The sequence below is a fragment of the Urocampus carinirostris genome, chromosome 1 (assembly GCF_059441175.1).
Source record: "Urocampus carinirostris isolate Australia breed hairy pipefish chromosome 1, RoL_Ucar_1.0, whole genome shotgun sequence".
NCBI lineage: Eukaryota > Metazoa > Chordata > Actinopteri > Syngnathiformes > Syngnathidae > Urocampus > Urocampus carinirostris.
The window spans coordinates 359969-380626 of record NC_142349.1 but is presented as its reverse complement, the minus strand read 5'-3'; the positions used below and the strand labels follow the sequence as shown (position 1 = coordinate 380626).

General features: G+C 39.6%; 3 protein-coding genes across 11 annotated transcripts in view; 1 reads left to right on the top strand and 2 right to left on the bottom strand.

Annotated features, from left to right (window-relative positions):
- The window catches only part of gna13b (guanine nucleotide binding protein (G protein), alpha 13b), a 58276-nt gene extending 38553 nt beyond the window's left edge, over positions 1–19723 (top strand). For 3 of the 4 annotated variants that reach the window (XM_088329828.1, XM_088329755.1, XM_088329665.1), the window contains one exon: positions 1–19723. This exon is cut by the window's left edge and continues 11451 nt beyond it. The gene's annotated coding sequence lies outside the window, so the exon portion shown is untranslated. The other variant, XR_015849858.1, reaches the window with a different exon arrangement.
- Positions 1794–10469, bottom strand: LOC148373186 (uncharacterized protein C7orf57-like). Of its 2 annotated transcripts, none has more exons than XM_088330003.1 (7): positions 10309–10468; positions 10099–10145; positions 4912–5061; positions 4308–4407; positions 4101–4221; positions 3436–3515; positions 1794–1995 (listed from the first exon to the last, which is right to left on the bottom strand). In XM_088330003.1, exons 1-7 carry the CDS (start codon positions 10317–10319, stop codon positions 1905–1907), a joined length of 600 nt encoding a protein of 199 aa, XP_088186129.1. In that variant the 5' UTR covers positions 10320–10468; the 3' UTR covers positions 1794–1904. The 2 variants fall into 2 exon arrangements, with proteins under 2 accessions (XP_088186129.1, XP_088186198.1); XM_088330072.1 differs by lacking the exon at positions 1794–1995 and adding an exon at positions 2466–2720 and having other exon boundaries at positions 10309–10469.
- The window catches only part of slc16a6b (solute carrier family 16 member 6b), an 18568-nt gene continuing 16353 nt past the window's right edge, over positions 18444–20658 (bottom strand). For all 5 annotated transcript variants that reach the window (XM_088329617.1, XM_088329609.1, XM_088329585.1 and 2 more), the window contains one exon: positions 18444–20658. In XM_088329617.1, coding sequence (XP_088185743.1) covers positions 20408–20658 — 251 coding nt within the window. In that variant the 3' untranslated portion in view covers positions 18444–20407.

Below are 20658 nucleotides of genomic sequence, written 5' to 3'. Positions count from 1 at the left end.
TTCAGCTGGGCGGGATATGGGGATTGTGCCTTTACGTTTTTTTCCTTTAACTTTTTGATGACGTCCCTTACTTGTTTCCCTTTTTTTTTTAAATTTCCGTGTAGTCTTGGTTGAAGTAAACGGTCTTGCCTTCGTACGTTGTCTTCTGTTTCCATGCTTCTTTCATCACGGATTCTTTTACTCTGTAGTCAGTGAAACGTACGATAAATGCCCGTGGCGGTGCTTTACCTTGAGACTTGTTCACCAGTGAGCGGTGTGCCCTCTCAATGCGCAAATCCATATGTCCCGTTGTCGGAATGTTTGACTTAAGGAAGTTTGTTATGAAGCCGATTGTGTCGTTCCTCTCTGCACCCTCCGGAATGCCATGTATTCAAATGTTGTTCCGTCGTGATCTTGACTCCAAGTCCTCACACTTTGTTGCTAGTTTGGCGTTTTGTTGGAGCAGGAAGGCTGTGAATTGTTCAAGTCGTGTCGTTTGCTCTTCTGCGTTAGCATGTAGCTCTTCCATGCCTTCCACCCTCCGCTCCAGCAACACAGTGCGCTCCAGAAGCTCTTCGATGTTTTTTTCAAGTCTTGCTATGGCAATCTTGTTCTCGCTGGCTGCTTCGGTATGTTCTTGCCTTAATTTACGGATTCCATGGAGGATGGCCGAGTGGCGTCCCTCGTCGACCGGTGACATTCCTTCTGCTCCCTTGATCTTTTTCTCCTTAGCGCCAGTTTTCCATGTTTTGTTGAATGTTTTTCTTTGGTATGAGTTACAAATTGTACCCTTTCTGTCTTTCTCCTAGTAAGTATTACATTAGTCTTTAGTGATTTTTGCCAGAGCTACTTCCCGTGCTGCCGTCTACCTCATAGCGCCACCGGAAGTCTCTTTACCCTCTTACCTTTTTCAGCCAAAGGATTGGGAAAGGGAGAAACATGGCTGGATTTTGCCATGTTTCCTGGCTGTGGAGACAAGGCATGGATTTCTTAGTCACCATTGTCCCCAAGGGGCACAGGCCGGGAGGCCACCTCTTTGTGCGCGTGTGAAGAGTGTGAAAGCTGTTTGCGTGGCTTTTTTAAAGTGGGATGAGGCCACAGTCACCAGGGGCAGGTCCTGGGACCAGTGAGTTCCTGTTAATGCTTTTCAAAATAAACATCTTGAATTGGTCGAATATAATTATTATAGTAATTCTAGTTGTTCATAATGGGCAAAAATACATTTAAACATGCAGTGAAACAATGCCTGGCATAAACAAGACACTCAGATGCAGATAAATAATCTTTTGATGACTAAAAAAAATCAGGGTTTTCAAATTTGTATTACAGTGCTTAAGAGTCCAGTCGCTTCCTGTAGGGGCGGTTCTGTGGGTGAGGTCAGCTAGGGCAATTATCCCTCACAGGTGCTGTAAATAGGTCATTTGGCACACGCTCTTTTTTGACAGCACTGACTGAAATGTGATTGATTTCCACATTCACGCTGGACTGGATGATGAGGTTTTTATTATTACAGTTTCTGCAAATGGATGAGTCACAACATTAGCTTTTTCTGCTGGGTCTGATCTCTTTGATGGTCAAATATGAAAATACACATCTGGAGGCAGTGCAACCAGGCAAAAAAGCAATGAAAGGAAGCTGACCCACAATTTGGAATTATTGAAATAATATTCATGGGCAAAATATACTTAATCTCACATAATTCCGATTTTTCTAGGTCAGCAGAGAAGGCCTTGCAGGTCCTGACGGCTCACCACCGCCTGCTGGTACCAGTTGTCTGAATAAATCCCCACTCATGTATCAATAAATTGATTGAGTGTGGTTCCAAGCTCTTTTATTGTTTGTAGTTAAATACATGTGAAAAAGCTTCTTGTTGAACCCTTCCACGTGATAATAATAATCATAAAATAATTAGAAAAAAGGAAAAATTATGTCTCAGTTGGTGGCTTGTCGTCTTCTGCGTAACCAAAACTTAACAGCTTTGACATGTTGACTGGAGAGGTTTTTTTGTTGGATACGCTGTAAGAAGAATAGAGTTATACTTAACAAAATGTTCACACGCTCAAATAGAATGTTGGTAGATACACTATGGGGGGAAATAGAAAAATCTCCATAATATCCCCATAATATTTACCAAAATGGAGTCTATGACTCAAACACAAATCACTTGGCCTTAGAGCAGTGGTGTCAAAGTCATTGAGGTGGGGGCTGCCAAAGCTGGGTCCGGGTGAGGTTGAGCCAAATGGGTTTTTCCGCAAAAAAAAAGGGACAGTGTTTTATATTTTTCCAATAGATGTTGCTGTAAAGTGTAGTGCAACCAAGAATGAGACCAAATGTGATTACAAACTAGGGAGACTGAAAGTGAGCAGCCTTTTTCTTCCCATTTTACCTTGTTGTTCTCAAAGAAAAACAAAAAGTAGGGATTTTTTTTAAGGAATAAAAATACGAAAGTAGAAATAATGAAGTGTTTTCCATTCATCTCTTTTCTGTTTTTTTTGTGTGTGTTTTTTTTATTAATTTTTCTTTTCTCATTTCTCCTCTTTTCCAAAGTATTAAGGTGCATTTTTGTCCATACATTGTCCATCCATCCATCCAAAATCTGCACTGCTTATCCTCGGTAGAGTCACGGGGGTGGTGGAGCCCATTCCAGCTATCTTCAGGCGGTAGTCAGGGGACACCCTGAACTGGTTGCCAGCCAGTCATAGGGCACACAGAGACAGGCAAACTAACTCGCTCATTAACACCTAGGGACAAACGTGACATACATGATTTTGGGAATGTGGGAGGAAACCGGAGTGCCCGGCGGAAACTCCACACGGGCAGGCTGCTGTAGCTGGACTTGAACCCAGAACCTCTCCGCGCCAGCCACCCAGCTTCCGTGCTGCCCGTACATTGTATTCTTCCGTAATGCTTTTAGCACGTGTTTCCGATAGCATGACAGAATACAGCGACATCTAGTGGGAAAATAATACACCCTGTCCCTTTTAACTTTCATATTAAAGCGGAGGGCTCAAATTATTATCCTGGGGTCTTCGATTGGCCCCAATGCCACGATTTAGGGTCTTAGAGGTAAGATCGGGCTTAAAAATTAGAGCCCAACCCCAGCATGCGTTAAAGAACGAATCAGCCCAAACTCTACAAATTAACTTGATTTGAGGGACAGAGCCCGTAGAAAACTAAAATTTTCATATTTTATTGGTGAGGACTCTGGGTTATTCGATGAGTGCATTCTCCGACGTGCATGCTGCCTGCGCAGATCCTCCACAAGGAAAAATAAACCAACAATAACTCATGTGTAGATAACCCGAACGTAATTATTCTCATTTTATGTGCTAGGGTTTGGGCCTAAGATCTTAAAAAACTTGATATGTATACGTAGGAGCCGTCAATTCACTGTTACAATAAAACAGCGCCCTCTCGCGAGCAACAAAATAAATATATATAACAAAAAAATCTTACGTCCTCCTGAATTTGCCCCCACCATCATCGTGATTGACTGTCAGCCATTGCACCAATGCTTTATCAGGAACTGTCTTGCTCTGTTGAGAAATAACTCTCAATGAGTTATCTTGTATACATATACAGATACTAGTATGAAAATACTTGTACAGAAATTTCACAAAAATACCACTACCTAACACCATAATACAAAAATATTGCAACAAAAGAAATACTACAAAATACAACTACAAAAATACTAGTGATATCCTACAAAAATTAAACGATGCAAATACTACATAAATAGTACTGGAGAAAAAATTCCACAAAATAAAATTAAGGTCATACTATAAAAATACTTAGCAATACTACAAAAATATTGCTACATAAATATTACAATAGAAATACTACAAAATACAACTACTGTAAAACTACAATAATACTACAGCTATACTACAAAAAATATACTATAGAAATAAGAGAGAAATATTACGATAGAAATACAACATTCTACAAAAAAATACAACTACTGAAATACTACACAAAATAGTACAAATATAAAACTACAGTAAACTTAGTGATACTACAACATTTTTGATTACATGGAATACTACTCAAGTACTACAAAAGTGCAACACATGTCAAAGACAAGTGAACGCATTAACAGTGTATGCAATAATGTTTACCTTCTCCTTACGAGGACTGCCATCATCTCTCTCCCAGGCAGACATATTGTCTGTCCAAAAAGGAGGTAGTGCCCTCTGTGAAGGCGCATTTCGGCTTTTCTGCTCTTTTGTGCAGATGACACTGACGGTAAAACAGAAGAAAATACCATTGAAAGCTCTTTTTTAAAGCCCTGGAATGGGCCATCACTGGTGACTGACAGGACACACCTGAGTTTTCCGAAAGCTTCTATCGGAGCGACCAACAGCTCATCTGCAGACTCAAATGAGCTGTTCTTCGGTGCACGTGTGTCATCATATGACAAAAGTCCTGCAAAAGTAAAGGATGTGTAGGCCTATTATTAGCAAAATCCTTAAAAAAGTTTTCATTTTATGTTGTTTTTCAAGCGCAGAGAATGCTTAAATCCATATTTTATATATATATGTATGTATGTATGTATGTATGTATGTATGTATGTATGTATGTATGTATGTATGTATGTATGTATGTATGTATGTATGTGTGTGTGTGTGTGTGTGTGTGTGTGTGTGTGTGTGTGTGTGTATACATACACGTATTTTTCATTATTTTAAGTTTTAATTTTCCCTTTATTTAGATTTTTTTAAATGTATATTTAGTTTCTCATATTTATTGTTCATTAGCGTGTATTCATTTTTTTTTACTTTAATTTTTACTTTACAAAGTTCTTAAAAACCACTAACACGGAAATTATACAAGTTAAAATGGGCCAAAAGCCTCTATTAATATATCTTTTTTTTTTATAGCGTACACAAATTGAGAAAGATGTCACAATCAAACAAAAATTGTCAGTACCCTTGTGTCCCCCTTGTTTTGCAAGCTTGACGTAGTCGGAATCGGTGTCAAGAACTCCAATCCTCTTTCCAATTTTCACCTCGTTACAGACTCCACTGATGACTGGAGACAATCCAGGGATTTGGGAGATCTGGTAGCCTTTTTTAGCACCTGGGATGTTCAAACACAGTTTAAGTGAAAACGTAATTGCCAGAGTGGATCTCTTAAAATTATTTTGTGTTCTTATTTGACCTCTAGATGGCACTGTATTGTCCAGTGCAGGGGTGTCAAACTCATTTTAACTTGGGGGGACATATGGGATAAAACTCTCACGGGGGCCGAACTGTTAAATAAAAGAGAAAGAGAGAGAACAGGGAGACAAAACAATGGAGAGGGGACTAGAGGACAGAGCAAGAGAGAGTGAAAAGAATGAAAGAAATAAAGAGAATTAGAGAGAACAAAGGTGGAACAACAGAACAATTGAGAAAAGGAGAACGAGAGACCGAGATAGATGGATGGACAGAAAAAAAGTGATATGGAGAAGGGAATGACAGTTTAAGCCCCCCATTAATACCAAAGCTAAAAGTAAAAAGAAAAAATAATTTGCTTGAAGAATATATTGATTAAAAAAATAGGTAAAATTTGTAAACGACCATATAAATGTGCATTTTTAAAATACTATTTTATCCTATTCCCTTTTTTCTTTCTTTTTTTCTCTTTTTCTCCTGTCATTTCTTCTTTTTTCTTGCTCCTTTTTGTCTATTTTTTCATCTACTCTTTTTTTCACAGGTTTTCATTTAACTTTCCTTTTCCCTTGCTTCATTTCTTTTTTCTTTTCCATCATTTTTTTCGCTCTGTTGCTTTCATCTTTTTCCTTTTTTCCCTTTCTTTAATTTGATTTTTAATATGTATTCCTTATCTTTTTTAAGATGTGTTTCCTTCCCTTTCTTTCCAAAAGGCTCGGGAAAAAAAAAGAAAAATGTTGCAGTTTTGTCACTTTGAGCCTCAGTAGTTCCTTGTGCTTTTTGGTTGCAGTAGACAACACAGTGACATCAAGTGGTCAAATATTACACACTGTAATTTTAATGTAAATATAGCCCACCACATTTTGGATTCATTTATTACTGATTGATTAAGTTACATATGAATACCTAATCTTTTTAATTTTAGAGCTTATTTTATGTAATTCTTTTGAAAAATACAAATGAGATATGGTGGGACGTTTTTATCAGAGCTTTTGGGGAAAACCCAATTTGGCCCAACCTCATCCTGATCCTAGCACCGTCGTCCCCCAGGTAAATTGAGTTTGAGACCCCTGCACTAAGTGAAATGAAATCAAATCTTAACCAGCCACCAGACACTGGTTGCTCAGCAACAATGGTCCCCCTAATCTTCCACAGGTCAGAGCAATCACGAAAAGTCTGAATATTAACTGTAAGCAACATCAATTCCAAGTGTGGCAACCAAATCATTAGCAAATACAGTGGGACCTCGGTTATCGTGGTTAATGCAAACCAAAACCACCGGCAAAACCTGAATCGAGTTACATTTTGCTGAGTTTCCAGCAATATTAGTTATTGGTCCATCTAAATGCCGTGACTTGTTCTCAAAAACTGCTCTGAACATTGACAAATGTAATACCACCCAGAATGACTCAGTTAAAAATTTAGGTGTCATATTTGACCCCAATCTGTCCTTTCAAACACACGTGAAGAATATTACTAGAACAGCTTTCTTCCATCTTCGCAACATTGCTAAAATTCGTCCTATGCTGTCTCAGTCAGATGCGGAGTTTATAATTCCCGTGTTTGTTACTTCCCGTCTCGATTACTGCAATGCACTACTCTCCGGTCTCCCGAAGTCCAAAATCAAGAGCCTTCAGCTGGTACAAAATGATGCAGCGAGGCTTTTAACTAAGACAAGAAAGTTTGATCATATTACCCCGATTTTAGCTAACCTGCATTGGCTCCCTGCTAGCTTAAGATGTGATTATAAGGTTCTATTGGTATTCTACAAATTAATGCATGGACTTGCTCCCTCATATCTTTCAGATTTAATTTCCTATGTTCCGGTCCGGAGCCTTCGCTCTGAAAACGCTGGTCTACTAGTGATCCCAAGAGCCAAGAAGAGATCTGCAGGTTTGAGAGCATTCTCCATCCGGGCCCCGGTGCTGTGGAATGCTCTTCCCCCTGAGATTCGATCTGCAACCTCAGTGGAAATGTTTAAATCTAATCTTAAAACACACTTCTACTCTATAGCATATGAATAATCTATAATCTATCTATATTTTATGTTTATGTTGCTAATATGTAATATGTGTAATTATGTAATATGTGTATATCAAAGCGGCGCTGCCACGAGCGGCTGCCTTTTCCAGCAGCTGCCCTGTTGTTTTATTGTCTGCTCCTATCTTCGGTGTTTTTTCTTCCCGTTTTGACAACTACACTATGGATTGCTTCTATCCTATGGACATGGGTTTTAACGCACAAGAAATGCGTGTATTCAAGGAATTTCAACTCCTTGCCCTGGGGAATTCTCGTGCCGGCGTGATGAAGGGACCTATCGTGGAGGAAAAGCCGGAGCTAGCGAAGCGGCTAGCGGCGTTATAAGTCTTCGGTACCATCCGTAATCATGGTAAATGCGAACTCACGACCAAATAAGATCATCGAGTGCTGGTGGAAAACATCGAAGCGCACAGGGAGCGCAGTTGCTGTGTTTTGCGGAAACGTGGCTCACGTTTTGTATTCCGGACGCTAGCGTGTAGCTACCCGGAGCAATCCGGCTTCAACGCCGCTAAACAGAGACACGAAAGCCGGGGGGAATCGGAGAGGAGGCGGACTTGCTAACACGAGGTGGTGTATCCCTGGATTTTCACAAAGAAAAGTTTTCCATCTGCCGCAGGAATGTCGAATTTTTGGACTGGCGTGACGTCATCCACTTCGCTACAAGCACCCCCAGGGCATCATGTTCATCTGTTAATAAACAACGGGGTAGACTGCTGGAAGTGTGAATTTCCCTACGGGGATGAATAAAGTATCTATCTATCTATCTATCTATCTATCTATTATTTGCCCTCATGTAGGTTTTAGATGAGGGGATGGTGTCATAGTCTGTGATAATAGTTTGCAATTGTCTTTTATCTGTGCTGCCCTTTGAGACTCTTTTGTGATTAAGGGCTATACAAATAAACATGACTTGTTCACATTTGAATGAATTGACTAATGTACTATTGGAAAGGTTGTACGGCCCACAAACGTCTATTTTTACAACAACCTTTTACATGAGAGCCATTTTTTAAAAAATAGCTTTTGTTACACTATAATAATATTTTTGGGGGGATTTATTTAGTCGGTTGCACAATACAAAACTGTATTTCAACACACTTTTTAGTGGAAGTACAATGTTAGCAAAAGATTGACTTGATTTATTTGCAAATTATTTAAATGCAACTCAAGACTGATCAGAGAGAACCCAAAAGGACTCTCCATTGTTCTGGATTTTTTTAATTACTGTTTCCTTGCTTTTTTGTATTTTTTTTAAATCCTATTTTTCTTAAATTCTTTCTCTTTCTTTTTTTCTTTATTTTCATGTTTTTTCTTTTATTCCCCTGCTTTTTACTTATTTCTCTTGCTTTTCCTCTATTTACCCTTTTTTCCTTTTTAAGTTTCCTTCTTAGCTTTTGACTTCTTTTTCTTTTTTTTTTTGCTTTATTTTCCCCGCATTTAAGTCAATTTGTGTATTTTGTTACACAATGATATTTAATATATGGGTTTAAGCAAAAACAAAAAAAACAATCTGAAGAGCAGTTTGGGAGCTGAAAGGGCCAGCTCTTTTTGGTGAGCCGAGCCGAAAAAGCCGGTTCTCGAAAAATGAATGGAAACTATCCAACAACATTGACGTATAGAGTGCTTCGAGGTCCTAAGACTTACCCACAATGCATTGCTGGCGGCCGTTTTGGAAGTCCACAAAGCTTTTCACTTCATTATTATTGTTCAGCGAACCAGTTAGATTCTACATTGTGCGTTATTGTTGGCTGTTGTAGCCGAGGGGAAAAGGGTGGGAAGGGCTTCTTTAGACTTCCGAAGTGTGTTTACAATCAGGGGATTGAAGCTCAGGAGAAAAGTGAACGGCGAAGACGAATGTGGCTGGCAGCTATCAACCGGTCGAATTTGCCAAAGCTTGACTGTGTTCGTGTTTGTTCTGACCACTTTCTGACAGGTAAATTGAATTATTTATGATGTAGAAATAAATTTTAAAAAGGTTATGGGACATGTGTACTTCATGTACATCTGTCGACACCATTCAAGTATGGCTAGGTTAAATATTGTGTGCACGGACACATCCCGAACCCAACCAGAATCTGTCGTAGGCTTCCATACTTTTGTAATTTTGAAAATCCTTCAGTTCACAAAAGGGACTTGGGTGGAAAATAAGATAGTTAACAAGTTCGATGTAAGTCACACACGGCAACAAATCGGGATCAGACTTCCAGTCCTTGTTTTTAATTTTGTAGGGATCCAATTTTCCAATAAAATGCAACTTCGCAACGTACCGCTCGCGTGCTTGCTTGTCTAAACTCTCCACGTAGTTTTCCATAGTGTTGATGGACAAAATCCGTACACAAACGAAGCTAGTTGAGTAAATAAATAGACAAACTGAGTAAATATTTGCTCCTCTCGCTATCACCGCTTGTAATCGACAGACTTCCAAGATGGCGGCACGAAGCCGTGTTACTATTTTAGCACAAAGCGCGGAGCCCTCTATTCACGGAGTAAACACGGCCATTAAGCTACACAGTCTATCTATGCAAGGGGAAATTAAAGTAAACAACACTTGTCTCTTTGTATCTTAATGTCTTGGTGATAAAGAATAATGCCCCTCGCCGCTTATATAGTCAAAGAACTCCAGCTAACATGCATGCTTACATTACTCAATTTCGTACGAACATTGACTTAAAAATACTGCGTTTCAAACACACTGTCAATGGAACATGGGTTGTTTTAGCTGCATGCACTGTAATTTCTGCTGTAATTTTGCTACTGTATGAGCAATTCCGAGTTCCGATGTTAATGCTCTGGATAGATTTTCTTGTGCGCGGAGGTCTGGCCAGTGCGCAGTTTAGAGGAAACTGGACAGCACCACTAAAGCTCTGTAACGAAAATTGGCTCCTGATTCTTAATCCACACTCCAATAAAGTGGTATACTTGCCGGATTTCGCCTGCTGGCCTTCGTTCACCTTGCTATCTTCTGCAGTTCTAGTGGAAATGGAAACAAAATCCTTCACATGTTAGATAGGGTGAGCTCAGGGGCTTTAAATATCCCCCCTCCCTTTTTGGGGTACCCAACTATCAAGCATTGATGAGCGCTGGGGAAACAAGAAAATAGACTGCAAGTTTTCACTTTAGCTGTGTTCCTTACTCAGAATTCATTTCAGACACAGGAGGGATCTCGTACTAGTGTGTTGAATCTTTTGGCGTGTCGTTGCCTTGGAAACGACTTGGCCGCTTCAGGTTAAGCATAAAAAGTACGAATCTTTTGTCCCAATGGATTTGTGTGACGATGACTTCAATTGGTGTCGCTTAAGGAAACTTAAATGACAACATTAAAGACGCGTTTGAGTTAGGAAGCCTTGATATGTTTTCGAATGCTGACGTCTGCCATCGTGTGGCAGTGATCGTCCGTTACCTGACTTCACAATATGGGCGTAACATAAATATACTAATGGAGATTAATATGTCGAATTTTAGGGGGTATTGTATGCTATGGGCGTTGGAAATACTGTTATAAGTTTGAAACTCCATTTCCTCGTTTTGTTATTTCCTATATGATATTGTGAATGTGCTTAATTGCTGTTGAGATTGTCATGATTGTTTTCTGTTATTAGTGTCAATAAATTTGTTCAAACCCAAAAAAAAAATTTTCCTTTGAGTGGAGGAAAAACATGTAACAGGAGGGGTTGGGCACTTAAAAGTTAGGGCTTCAACTTACTCCCTTGTTTTTATTATTGTATATTTCAGATGTTTTGTGCAAATATATTGTTGCTCCCTTTTGTTAATTAGTGTTTGACTGTGTTTTTTGTAGTATGTCTAAATACACTTTATTCATTCAAATTTACAGCTGTGCCCTGAGTGCTCAGCCCCAAAACACTTATGTCAAAACGTTTATGGAGCAGGACTGCCAGTACTGTGTTGTGGATTTCTATCACAATATAAGGGGTTTAATCTGTCTTTTAACGGGGAAGTATATCACTTACTCATAATTTTAGATGATCTGTCTGTCAGCTGTTCTACTCTAAATTACCGTAAATTTCGGACTATAAGCCGCTACTTTTTTTCCAAACTTTCAACCCTGCGGCTTATTCAGTGATGCAGGCAATTTATGTAATTGTTTCTAACGGCCGCCAGCGGCGCTCCAGTACAAAAGGTAAGATTTAGACTGCAACTTCTTAGCTTGTGCACAAATTAAATTAGCGTAGACATGTCCTCATCATGCAAATTGTAAAAATAAAGGCACATGACGCAACTTTCAAGCTAAACGCAAACGAGCAGTCCGATATAGAAGGAATCAAAGCTACCGCACGCAAACTTTACTCTGCGAGCGTGATGCTAGCGTGTTTTGGAATAAGGGAGCGTGGGACGACGTCTATATGACAAAGTCTCTTTCACATACTGAAGGAAGACGACTTTGATGATGTCAGTTATAAGGAGGAAGATGAGGACGGTTTACCGTGCCTACTACCTGTACGTTTTTTTAAAATTTTTAACAGAGCTGTTTGCTGTGTTGCGAGCGTGTTGCTTGTAGCATTTTGCTACCCTTCACAGGCACCGTTTGGGATGAAAGTTATAATATTATTATTAAAGCTTTGAAAACTCTCTCGGTGTACCGTCTTTCTTTGTAAATATGTGTAACCATGTATAATATGTACTTGCAACTGTATATTTTTGTAATGTATTTATTTTAGAAACTTATTCTAATATGTTTTGTACGAGCAAATGAGAAAGAAGGGGGGGGGGGCAAACACGGGCTGACGGGAAGTGGAGTAAAGGTGAGACGTGTTTGTGGACGCAGCCGACAATAGTGAATATATATTTTTCCCACCCTTACCTTTGGAAATATACACTTTTTTCCTTGGATTACTTTCAACGGGCACCCGGACTCTGCAGATCTGCATTAAATCTTAAGTACCGGTATCATTTTCCGTTCACTTTGCTGGCTGTGTTTTTTGGACTGTATCGGGTATGGGTTAATTTCGGGTTTGCATTGCATTTTTTAAATGTGGGCGCATGCGACTAATATACAGGTGCGGCTTGTGTATGTTGAAAATCGGTTTTCCTCCCGAAATGTGGTGGGTGCGGTTTATAATCAGGTGCGCTCTATAGTCCGGAATTTACGGTACTCCCTGGGCGAGACCACCTCCAAGTACAATGATGATATGATCTCTGCCTATTAGTGTTGCCTGTGGGGTTCTGCAGGGCTCAGTACTCGGTTCGGTCCTTTTCCGTACAGTATTTACTCTCTTTCCCCCTGGGGATAAAACGAATGAAAGATGTAGATTTGTCAAAATCACAAATGCTCAGATAAAAAAAATATAAATACACCATATACATAAAAGTGGTAATGATTTATCAAAAATGCTTAAATAACAAATACAAAATCACTACATACATAAAAAATAAAAATATTTATTAAAATGCTTAAATAATAAATACAAATTTACTATGTGCATAAAAAATGAAAATATCAAACAATGCTTAAATGATAAATACAAATACACTACATGAATAAAAATGTCAAATATCTATCAAAAATTGTAAAGAGAACAATGATATAAAATAATAAAATTTACATATACTCTTATACAGGAAATCACACAAATTTGAAACCACATTAAGGAAAAGATGTAGTTGTATAATGAAAAGAAAATTAAAACCTTTGTGCCTTTCCTTAATGCAAAATCATTGATAAAATCGTCATAACCAATCTGTTCCCCTATTTTGTGATTAATGCTGATTACATGAGGAATATATATGCTTGAAGGTTTGATATTCATGAAAGTGGAACTTTGTTTTACCCGTCAACTGTTCAGTTGAATGCAGTTGATCAATGTAATCAATGTCAAGACATTCAAACCTGGCATGAAATATTGGGTCACTGTAATTATGAAAAAGTTACAAAGTGTAGTGAAAGGTATAGAAATTATGAGACGTACAGTCAAGCCAGATTAGTTTTGTGAAGTACACTTGGTTTTCGAACGCCTTTCAGTTCGGACAAATCGGTGTTCGACCAAAAATTTCGAGAAATTCTTGCTTCGCTGTTCGGTCAAAAAATCGGAGTTCGAACGCCGGTACGCTAGGGTGCGATGCTGAGCGGCGTACAGGTGTTTTAGCCCCTAATTATGCCTCCGAAGAAGTTTGGTGCAAGCAGCAAAGTTGCTACAGGTGAAAAAAGAAGGGTAGTGCGTACAACTATTGCCTTTAAGAAAGACATAATAGCTAAATATGAAAGAGGTGTTCGAATTTCCGATCTTTCTAGTGAATACAGCATGGCTAAATCTACTATCAATACGATAGTAAAGAATAAGGAGGCTGTGAAATCGAGTGATGCGGCTAAGGAAGTTAGCGCTATAAGCAAGCAACTGCCGCAAGTTTTGGAAGAGGTTGAAAAACTTTTGATGATTTTTCTCTCCCCACCGTCCACCACAAAGGTAAGAAATCCTATTCATAATCCTTTTTTTAAATTTTTACACGTTCATATTAGCGCAATCTTTCGTACGGAAGATTACGCTAACGGGAACGTACGATTAGCCTGGGTTAGTCTCATGTTTACGTTCTTGCTAAACAATCAGGGTGTTGGAACGGATTAAAATGATTTTACATTACTTTTAATGGGAAAAACGATTTTCTGTGATCGACCAAATCGGTTTTCGAACAGGGTTCTGGAACGGATTATGGTCGAGAACCGAGCTTCCACTTTATGTACTCAAGGAAAATTGACTCAGACAAGAGATACAGACCCCAACACCAAAGCTTAGAAACCCTTACAATTGGGGTCATACTGATCAAGCTGGTCCAATGAAAAAATGTAAGGATAGAAGCTCACAAATATGACCAGTCATTTACAGACGACTACTGGGCTACTATGTTTGTGTATTTTCTCAAGTCAAAAGGTGATGTTGCACAAGCTACAGAAAAAATCCTAGCAGATATTGCACCTTACGGAGAAGTTAAATATATTCGCTCAGATAACGGCTCTGAATTTACAAGCAGTGATTTCCAATCTCTACTAAGCAAGAATAAGAGTAGACATGAGACGTCTGCACCCTATTCCTCCCATCAAAATGGGATGGTGGAGAGAGGTTGTTGAACTCCCTACAGCAGGGGTGTCAAACTCATTTTAACTCGGGGACCGGATTAGTAGATTAAAGAGAAAGAAAAAGAGATAAATAAATAAGAGGAAGGGAAAAGGAGAGAGGGTGGGACAAAGAAAGAAAAAGAGAGAGAGCGTGAGAAACAAAAGATAAAAAGTAGTGAGAAAGGGGGAAAAGAAAGGGAGAAGAAGAAAGGAATCCAAAGAGAAATAGAAAGACAGATGGAGAGAAAAGAGAAAAGAAAGCGCGAAGGGTATGAAGAGAGAAAGAGAAAAGGAAAAAAGGAAGTTAGAGCAAAAGAGGTTAAGAGACACAGAGAGAAAGAGACAGAGAGCAACAAAGGAGGAGAAAAAGGGACACAGAGAGTAAAAGAGACCGAGATAAAGTGGGAGAAAAGGGGTGGAAAAGAAAGAGAGGGAGAGAGATAAAGACAAGTACAGTGTCTTTGTGAGAGGCACCTGGCTTTGGCAACATCAAGTTGACATATTTCAACCTGCAGCTTGTTTTTCTCTTGCGCTTCTCTGAGTGTTGTCTCGCGGGCCGGATTCAATCCCTTAGCGGGCCTGATCTGGCCCGCGGGCCGCCTGATTGACGCCTGTGCCCTACAGCATGGGTAGTGGTTACTGTTACACAGTGAATTACCAAGTGAGCGATGGAGCTCGCGGTACAAACATCAGCCTATGTGATTAACAGGTGTTACAGCAGGCACACAAATAAAACACCATTAATTTAGATGCCCAACTTATCTAAACTTCACAAATTTGGATCAATCTGTTTCAACTATAAGTAAGAAAAAGAGAAATTAGAATCTGGATGTGATCTTTTGTTGGCTATGTTAAAAACAGACCAGCTTATCTGATGTACATTAAACTTTAATTTTATGTCCAAAATCCAGATATTGATAGCAGTCTCAAGCACGCTGCTAACGGTAAGCCACGATCTTTTAGTGTTCCGCAAAAAGGTTTATTGACTACAATAAAACTAAACTGACAAATCTTGTAACATACACAGAAATCCCATACGACTCTGTATCATCCCATTGGAAATGGTGTCACAGAACAGTTTAACAGAACTTTGGGAGGTACGATCAGGACCCTTCCCTCTCAGCCCAAAGCAAAGTGGCCACAACTGCTGCAAAAGCTCACCTTTTGCGACAACCCTACAGAGCTTGAAACAAACATACCTTGTGTCGACATCATGTTTCAACATCCATCCATTATCTGTACCGCTTATCCTCAGTAGGGTCGCGGGGGTGCTTGAGCCCATCCCAGCTATCTCCGGGCAGGGTACACCCTGAACCGGTTGCCAGCCAGTCGCAGGGCACGCCGAGACCGACAACTCACTCGCTCATTTACACCTAGGGACAATTTGGACTGGCCAATTATGCTGACATGCATATTTTTGGAATGTGGGAGGAAACCGGAGTGCCCGGAGGAAACCCACGCAAGCGAGGGGAGTACATGCAAACTCCACAAAGAAAGGTTCGATCCCATGACCTCAGAACTGTGCGTCACATGCACTAATCACTGCGCCGCTGTGCTGCCCTATGTTTCAACATGCTATCACCAATTATACTGTCACTCTGACTTTGTAACCCATCTGAAGAAGGATCTACATGGGGCTGCTCTGATTGTGCGGAGAGGAACACTCTCAGAGAACAGACTGGCCATGCCAAGCTGTACAACTGTATATATATATATATATATATATATATATATATATATATATATATATATATTGTTTAATATCTCGTGCATCCATTCAATATGGTTGATGTAAAGTGTAAAGAAGAGGCGAGTCGTTTCTTTGGAAATGAAGATGGAATAAGAAAGCTTGATGCGGTTGAGAAAATGGTTGGATCGCTTTTTTTCAGCTACTTCCTACCACTGAGGAGGAAGTAGCCTAAGTCTTGAAGCCCATCTTCCAGAAGTGAGTTAAACTTTATTTATCATTTTAGAGCAAATTATTTTATGAAATGTTTATTTTTTTAGTACAAAACAATACAGGTTACCTATACAAACCATAAGCATTCTTATCTAAAATTTAAACAAAATATAGCACTGAAGCAACTTACGAACAAATTGAACTTACGAACCTCATTCGTAAGTAAGGCAGCGTCTGTATATGTTGTGTTGCTCATTGCAGCTAGGCGGTCCATGGGCCGGATCAAGCCCGCTAAGGGTTTGAGTCTGGGCCACAAGACAACACTGAGAGAAGCGCAAGAGACAAATAAGCTGCAATTTTAGATATGTCCACTCCGTGTCACCCGATCCAGGCACTACTCGCAAAGCAACTGTAATACTAATAAGTTTCAGCATTTTGAAATATTTCCCCGAGCGGCCACCCCCCCTCCGCGGCGCCACAAATTGATGCATCTTTTCAATGAAGGAAAATCATCAATAAACTAAGGCATTTTTCCCTCTTTATTGTCTTATTTCACTATCAAGGAACCCTGTCTTCACAAGTTCAGTAAAATTATCTCCGACCTATGCTAAACGGCAAATTATGCTCATCTATGAAACAAGCAAACATCAGCTCTTGCCGTCATCACTGATGTTATTCTTCGAACTTGTTATAAAAGAGGGAATTCTTCAATTGCTAGATTGTTGAGTATGCTGAGAAGCGTTCACATGTTTTTTCACAGTGTTTATTCCTCCGTGTGTGATCTTAAAGTCTATTGAACAAAGTGTGCAAATAGCAAACGTGTCACCTTTATCACTGTTACGAAAAAAAGGAAAGTATTTTTGCCATCCAGCCTGATCTTTCAAAATCACATGTGCAGCAATGAATGACCTCACGACTTAAACGTAGCAGTTGCGTTTAGGCAAGGTAGCCTTTATCAACGAACCGCAAACTCGGTGTATGCATAAACAAATGGTAGATATAGACTGTAAATATTTTACGGTGTCTTTTAAGTGCAATATATGGAAGATTGAGCCTGTGATTTCTACAAAGTCCTCAAAGTGAGATAAATTTCCATCTGGACATTGGGAGAAATTAATCTGGTGGCGGTAGACTGGAAAAAAGCATTTCAATCGGGAGATTCCCGACAGAATAAGGATACTTAATAAGAATGAACTGTAGTAGCATTATTTCTCTTTTTCTTTAAACTCTCTTTTCCATTTTATTTTTATCTCCCTCTTTATCTAATTACTTTTCTCTTCTTTTCTCCCTTTCACATTCTCTTTTATCTCAAATTATTGCACAGACTACAGACTATTATTACACCATCGCCTGATCTAAAACCTTTACGAGGGCAAGGAAAGACTCAAAAACCTCAACATGAGGAAAATGAGGAAACCTTAAAAAAGGGCCGCACATGATGTGGATGACCAGGCTGCAATGAACAATACACGCATTTTTTTCAACATGAAATATAGGTCCATACCCGTCAACCTCCACGGCTCCATGCCTGTACAAACTGTCGTATTTTCCCTTACTAAATAATCTTACACCATTTATATATATATATATTTTTTTCGGAATGATGCATGATGGGAAATCCCCAGGCGACACATGCGCGCAGTAGCATCATACCGCTCGCTTCGTTTGCAACGGAAAAAAAACGATACTGAGTTAGAGACTACCATGGCGAACTCGTAAGACTTGATTGATTTGCCGTTTCATGATAGTTGGTGTTTACCGGATGGTACCCGTTTGCGTTTTTCCGTAGATTTTCTTGTACGTCGTACACGTCTTAAAATGCATAAAACGTACTTTGTACAGCAAAAACGTACAGGTTGACAGGTATGTAGATCATTCACAAGCTATAGAATATAAGTGTGTTTTAAGCCTAGATTTAAACAGTTCCCTGAGGTTGTAGATCGAATCTCAGGGTGCAGAGCATTCCACAGCACCTGATTGGGAAACGCTATCTGAACGGTGGATCACACTATTTCTCTCTCTCACTTACTCTTTCTCACGCTCTCATTTTTTTCACTCCCTTGCTCATGCTTACCCAGTCTGCCTTTTTTGCTTCTCTCATTCTTTTGATCTTATCCATCTCTTGTTTCCCTTTCTCTCTCTATTATGCTCTAACTCTTTCAGTCTCTCTTACCTACTCTCCTCTCTTGCACCATCTCTAGCTGCGCTCTCTCTTAAACTTCTAGTCTGGCCCCGTGATTTTTTTTCAAGCATTTGACCCCAGCTAAAATGAGTTTGACACCCTTGAACTAACACGACACAATTCTCAATTTCTGCCATTTTTTTATTTAAAGAAAACAACTAAAAAAAGACATAGCGTTTAAACAAAATTGGCACTAAGATGAACAATCGACCATTCAAAACAGTAGAAAAGGTAAACACAGACAACAAAGAGGATCGTGTACTTCACTGCCACGAAAAGGAGGGGCATTATCTTTCTTTGACCATTTGCATAAAATGTGTTTTCATCTAGTTTACCAATGCAGTTTTTCTTAAAGTAAGTCCCATTACTAGAGGCCTGGGGACAAAAAAACAGGTTGGCATTGGTAAAATACAAAAAGTAAATTTACTGTTTCTAAACAGCAGGTGTACCGAAATCCACAGCATTTTAAACGGATTACACGGATCTTGTTGACTTTTCAAAAACATATGCTGTCATGTAACAAGGTCAATTAAAGTACATAAATTGTAAATAGTTAAAGTTGCACAGATGCTTGTTAAAAACTAGGAAAACATACGTGATGACTTTTGTAAGGCTTTTGTGAACATTTCCAAACAACAAGCCTTCAAAATCACTGAGCAAGCGCACCCAGATTCAGCCAACCATTAATGGCTGCATCCATTGCTTGATTTGAAGAATGATGGAGACCCCTTGCTATTTGGTGCTACGGTTATAGCTGGTTCACTTCCACACTGATTTGTAATTGAATTGATTTTGTCGTTATTGTTATCATTACATTGTGCATTGTGTTCAGTGGGCAGATTAGGTGAGTGCTCTGTGTTGGGTGAGTGTGCACGCGACTGATAATTTGGTGTAAGCTGTCAAAGAGTGGGCGGGTGCTGCCTTTTTAAACAAACAAGGAGCATAGCGACCGCTAGGTTTTAGCGGCTCGTTACATTGAAAGGAAATTCTTTAATTAAATTAGATTCTGAGGAATGTCAGAAGAGCTGAACGAAATGGGGATCACCAGCTGGTGGTCCGTAGAATATCAGGTTCCACAATCTGAGAGAAGGCTGGAGTGTTGCGCCCGTCCGGCCTCCTCCTAACGGCTATGCTAAAAACTCAACCACCGCTGCAGACCCTGTATCTTGCCAACACCAGCTCCATTAACCATAAAACAGATGACCTGGAGCTACAACTCGTGGAAAACTGCTGTATTCGGGACAGTTGTATTTTAATCATCGCAGCAATCTGAGGACACCCAATGCTAGCGTGCAGCTAGCGAGCCGCTCTCTAAATGGCTTTCTTACACCGAAAGGAGAAGCCCTCCAAATTTATTTTACTTTTGTATGATGCTAATAAAACATTTCATTCAACTGCAATGTGTTACTATTTGTTGATCTATTGTTATTTTGTTAGTCATATACTTTCAGTGGGTGATGACGTCATCTCGAGGTATGTTTAACCCTCTGGGGACTTTTACGAAGGTGCGACGCTACTTTGAGAATTTTCATTTTTCGCGGGCGGTCCCCATTAACCGCGAAAACCAAGGGATCTCTGTTATACATAAAATACTCAGACATAAGACAGGCTGAGTTTCACTCAATTTTTTCTTCTTTCATCATACACACTCCCGAAACTAAAACAATAAACTTGATATGGCATATTATTTCCAGTCTTTTCTGGGTTAAAATCAGAATCTTGAAGGAGAGGCATGCCTGAACATAAGCAAAAAACTTGAGCCTGGTGTCATGTTTTCTAATGACAGGCTTCGGTGCCGTGTGGTTCTCGACCTGCTCCTTGGGTTACATGCCCTGGGACAACCTCTTGTGATTTGGCACTTTAATAAAAAAAAAAATCAATGTAGAATTGTCCAATAAGGTTTGAAGCCATGCACTCTGCATGGTCTTTGATCTCTTTTTGAGGTTTAAACTAGTCATAGTGAGGGACAACTGAGATTAAAATATCGAGTAAGTAGATGTGGATATGTGATGGAAATTAGGTGGAATCTTGCAGTGAGGTGGATTTGTACTTTTTTTTTCTTTTTCTCTCCTAAGGTCTTGGGCTCATATAGCACAATTGCACTCTCCAGGCGTAGACTTTTTGTGGGGGCTCTCCTCCTGTGTTATGTCCACTTCCAAAAAGTCCGGCAAGTCGCTATCCTGGAATGTTTTCTCCTCCTCTCGACCTTTTTCTTTTAGACAAAAGCCAGACTTCATTGGTGCAAGCAGAGCAAGACAAATGGCGCCGAGCCCCATCCCGACAGCACAAGAGTAGAAAGCAGCACCATAATTATCTGTGATGTCCACTAACATCC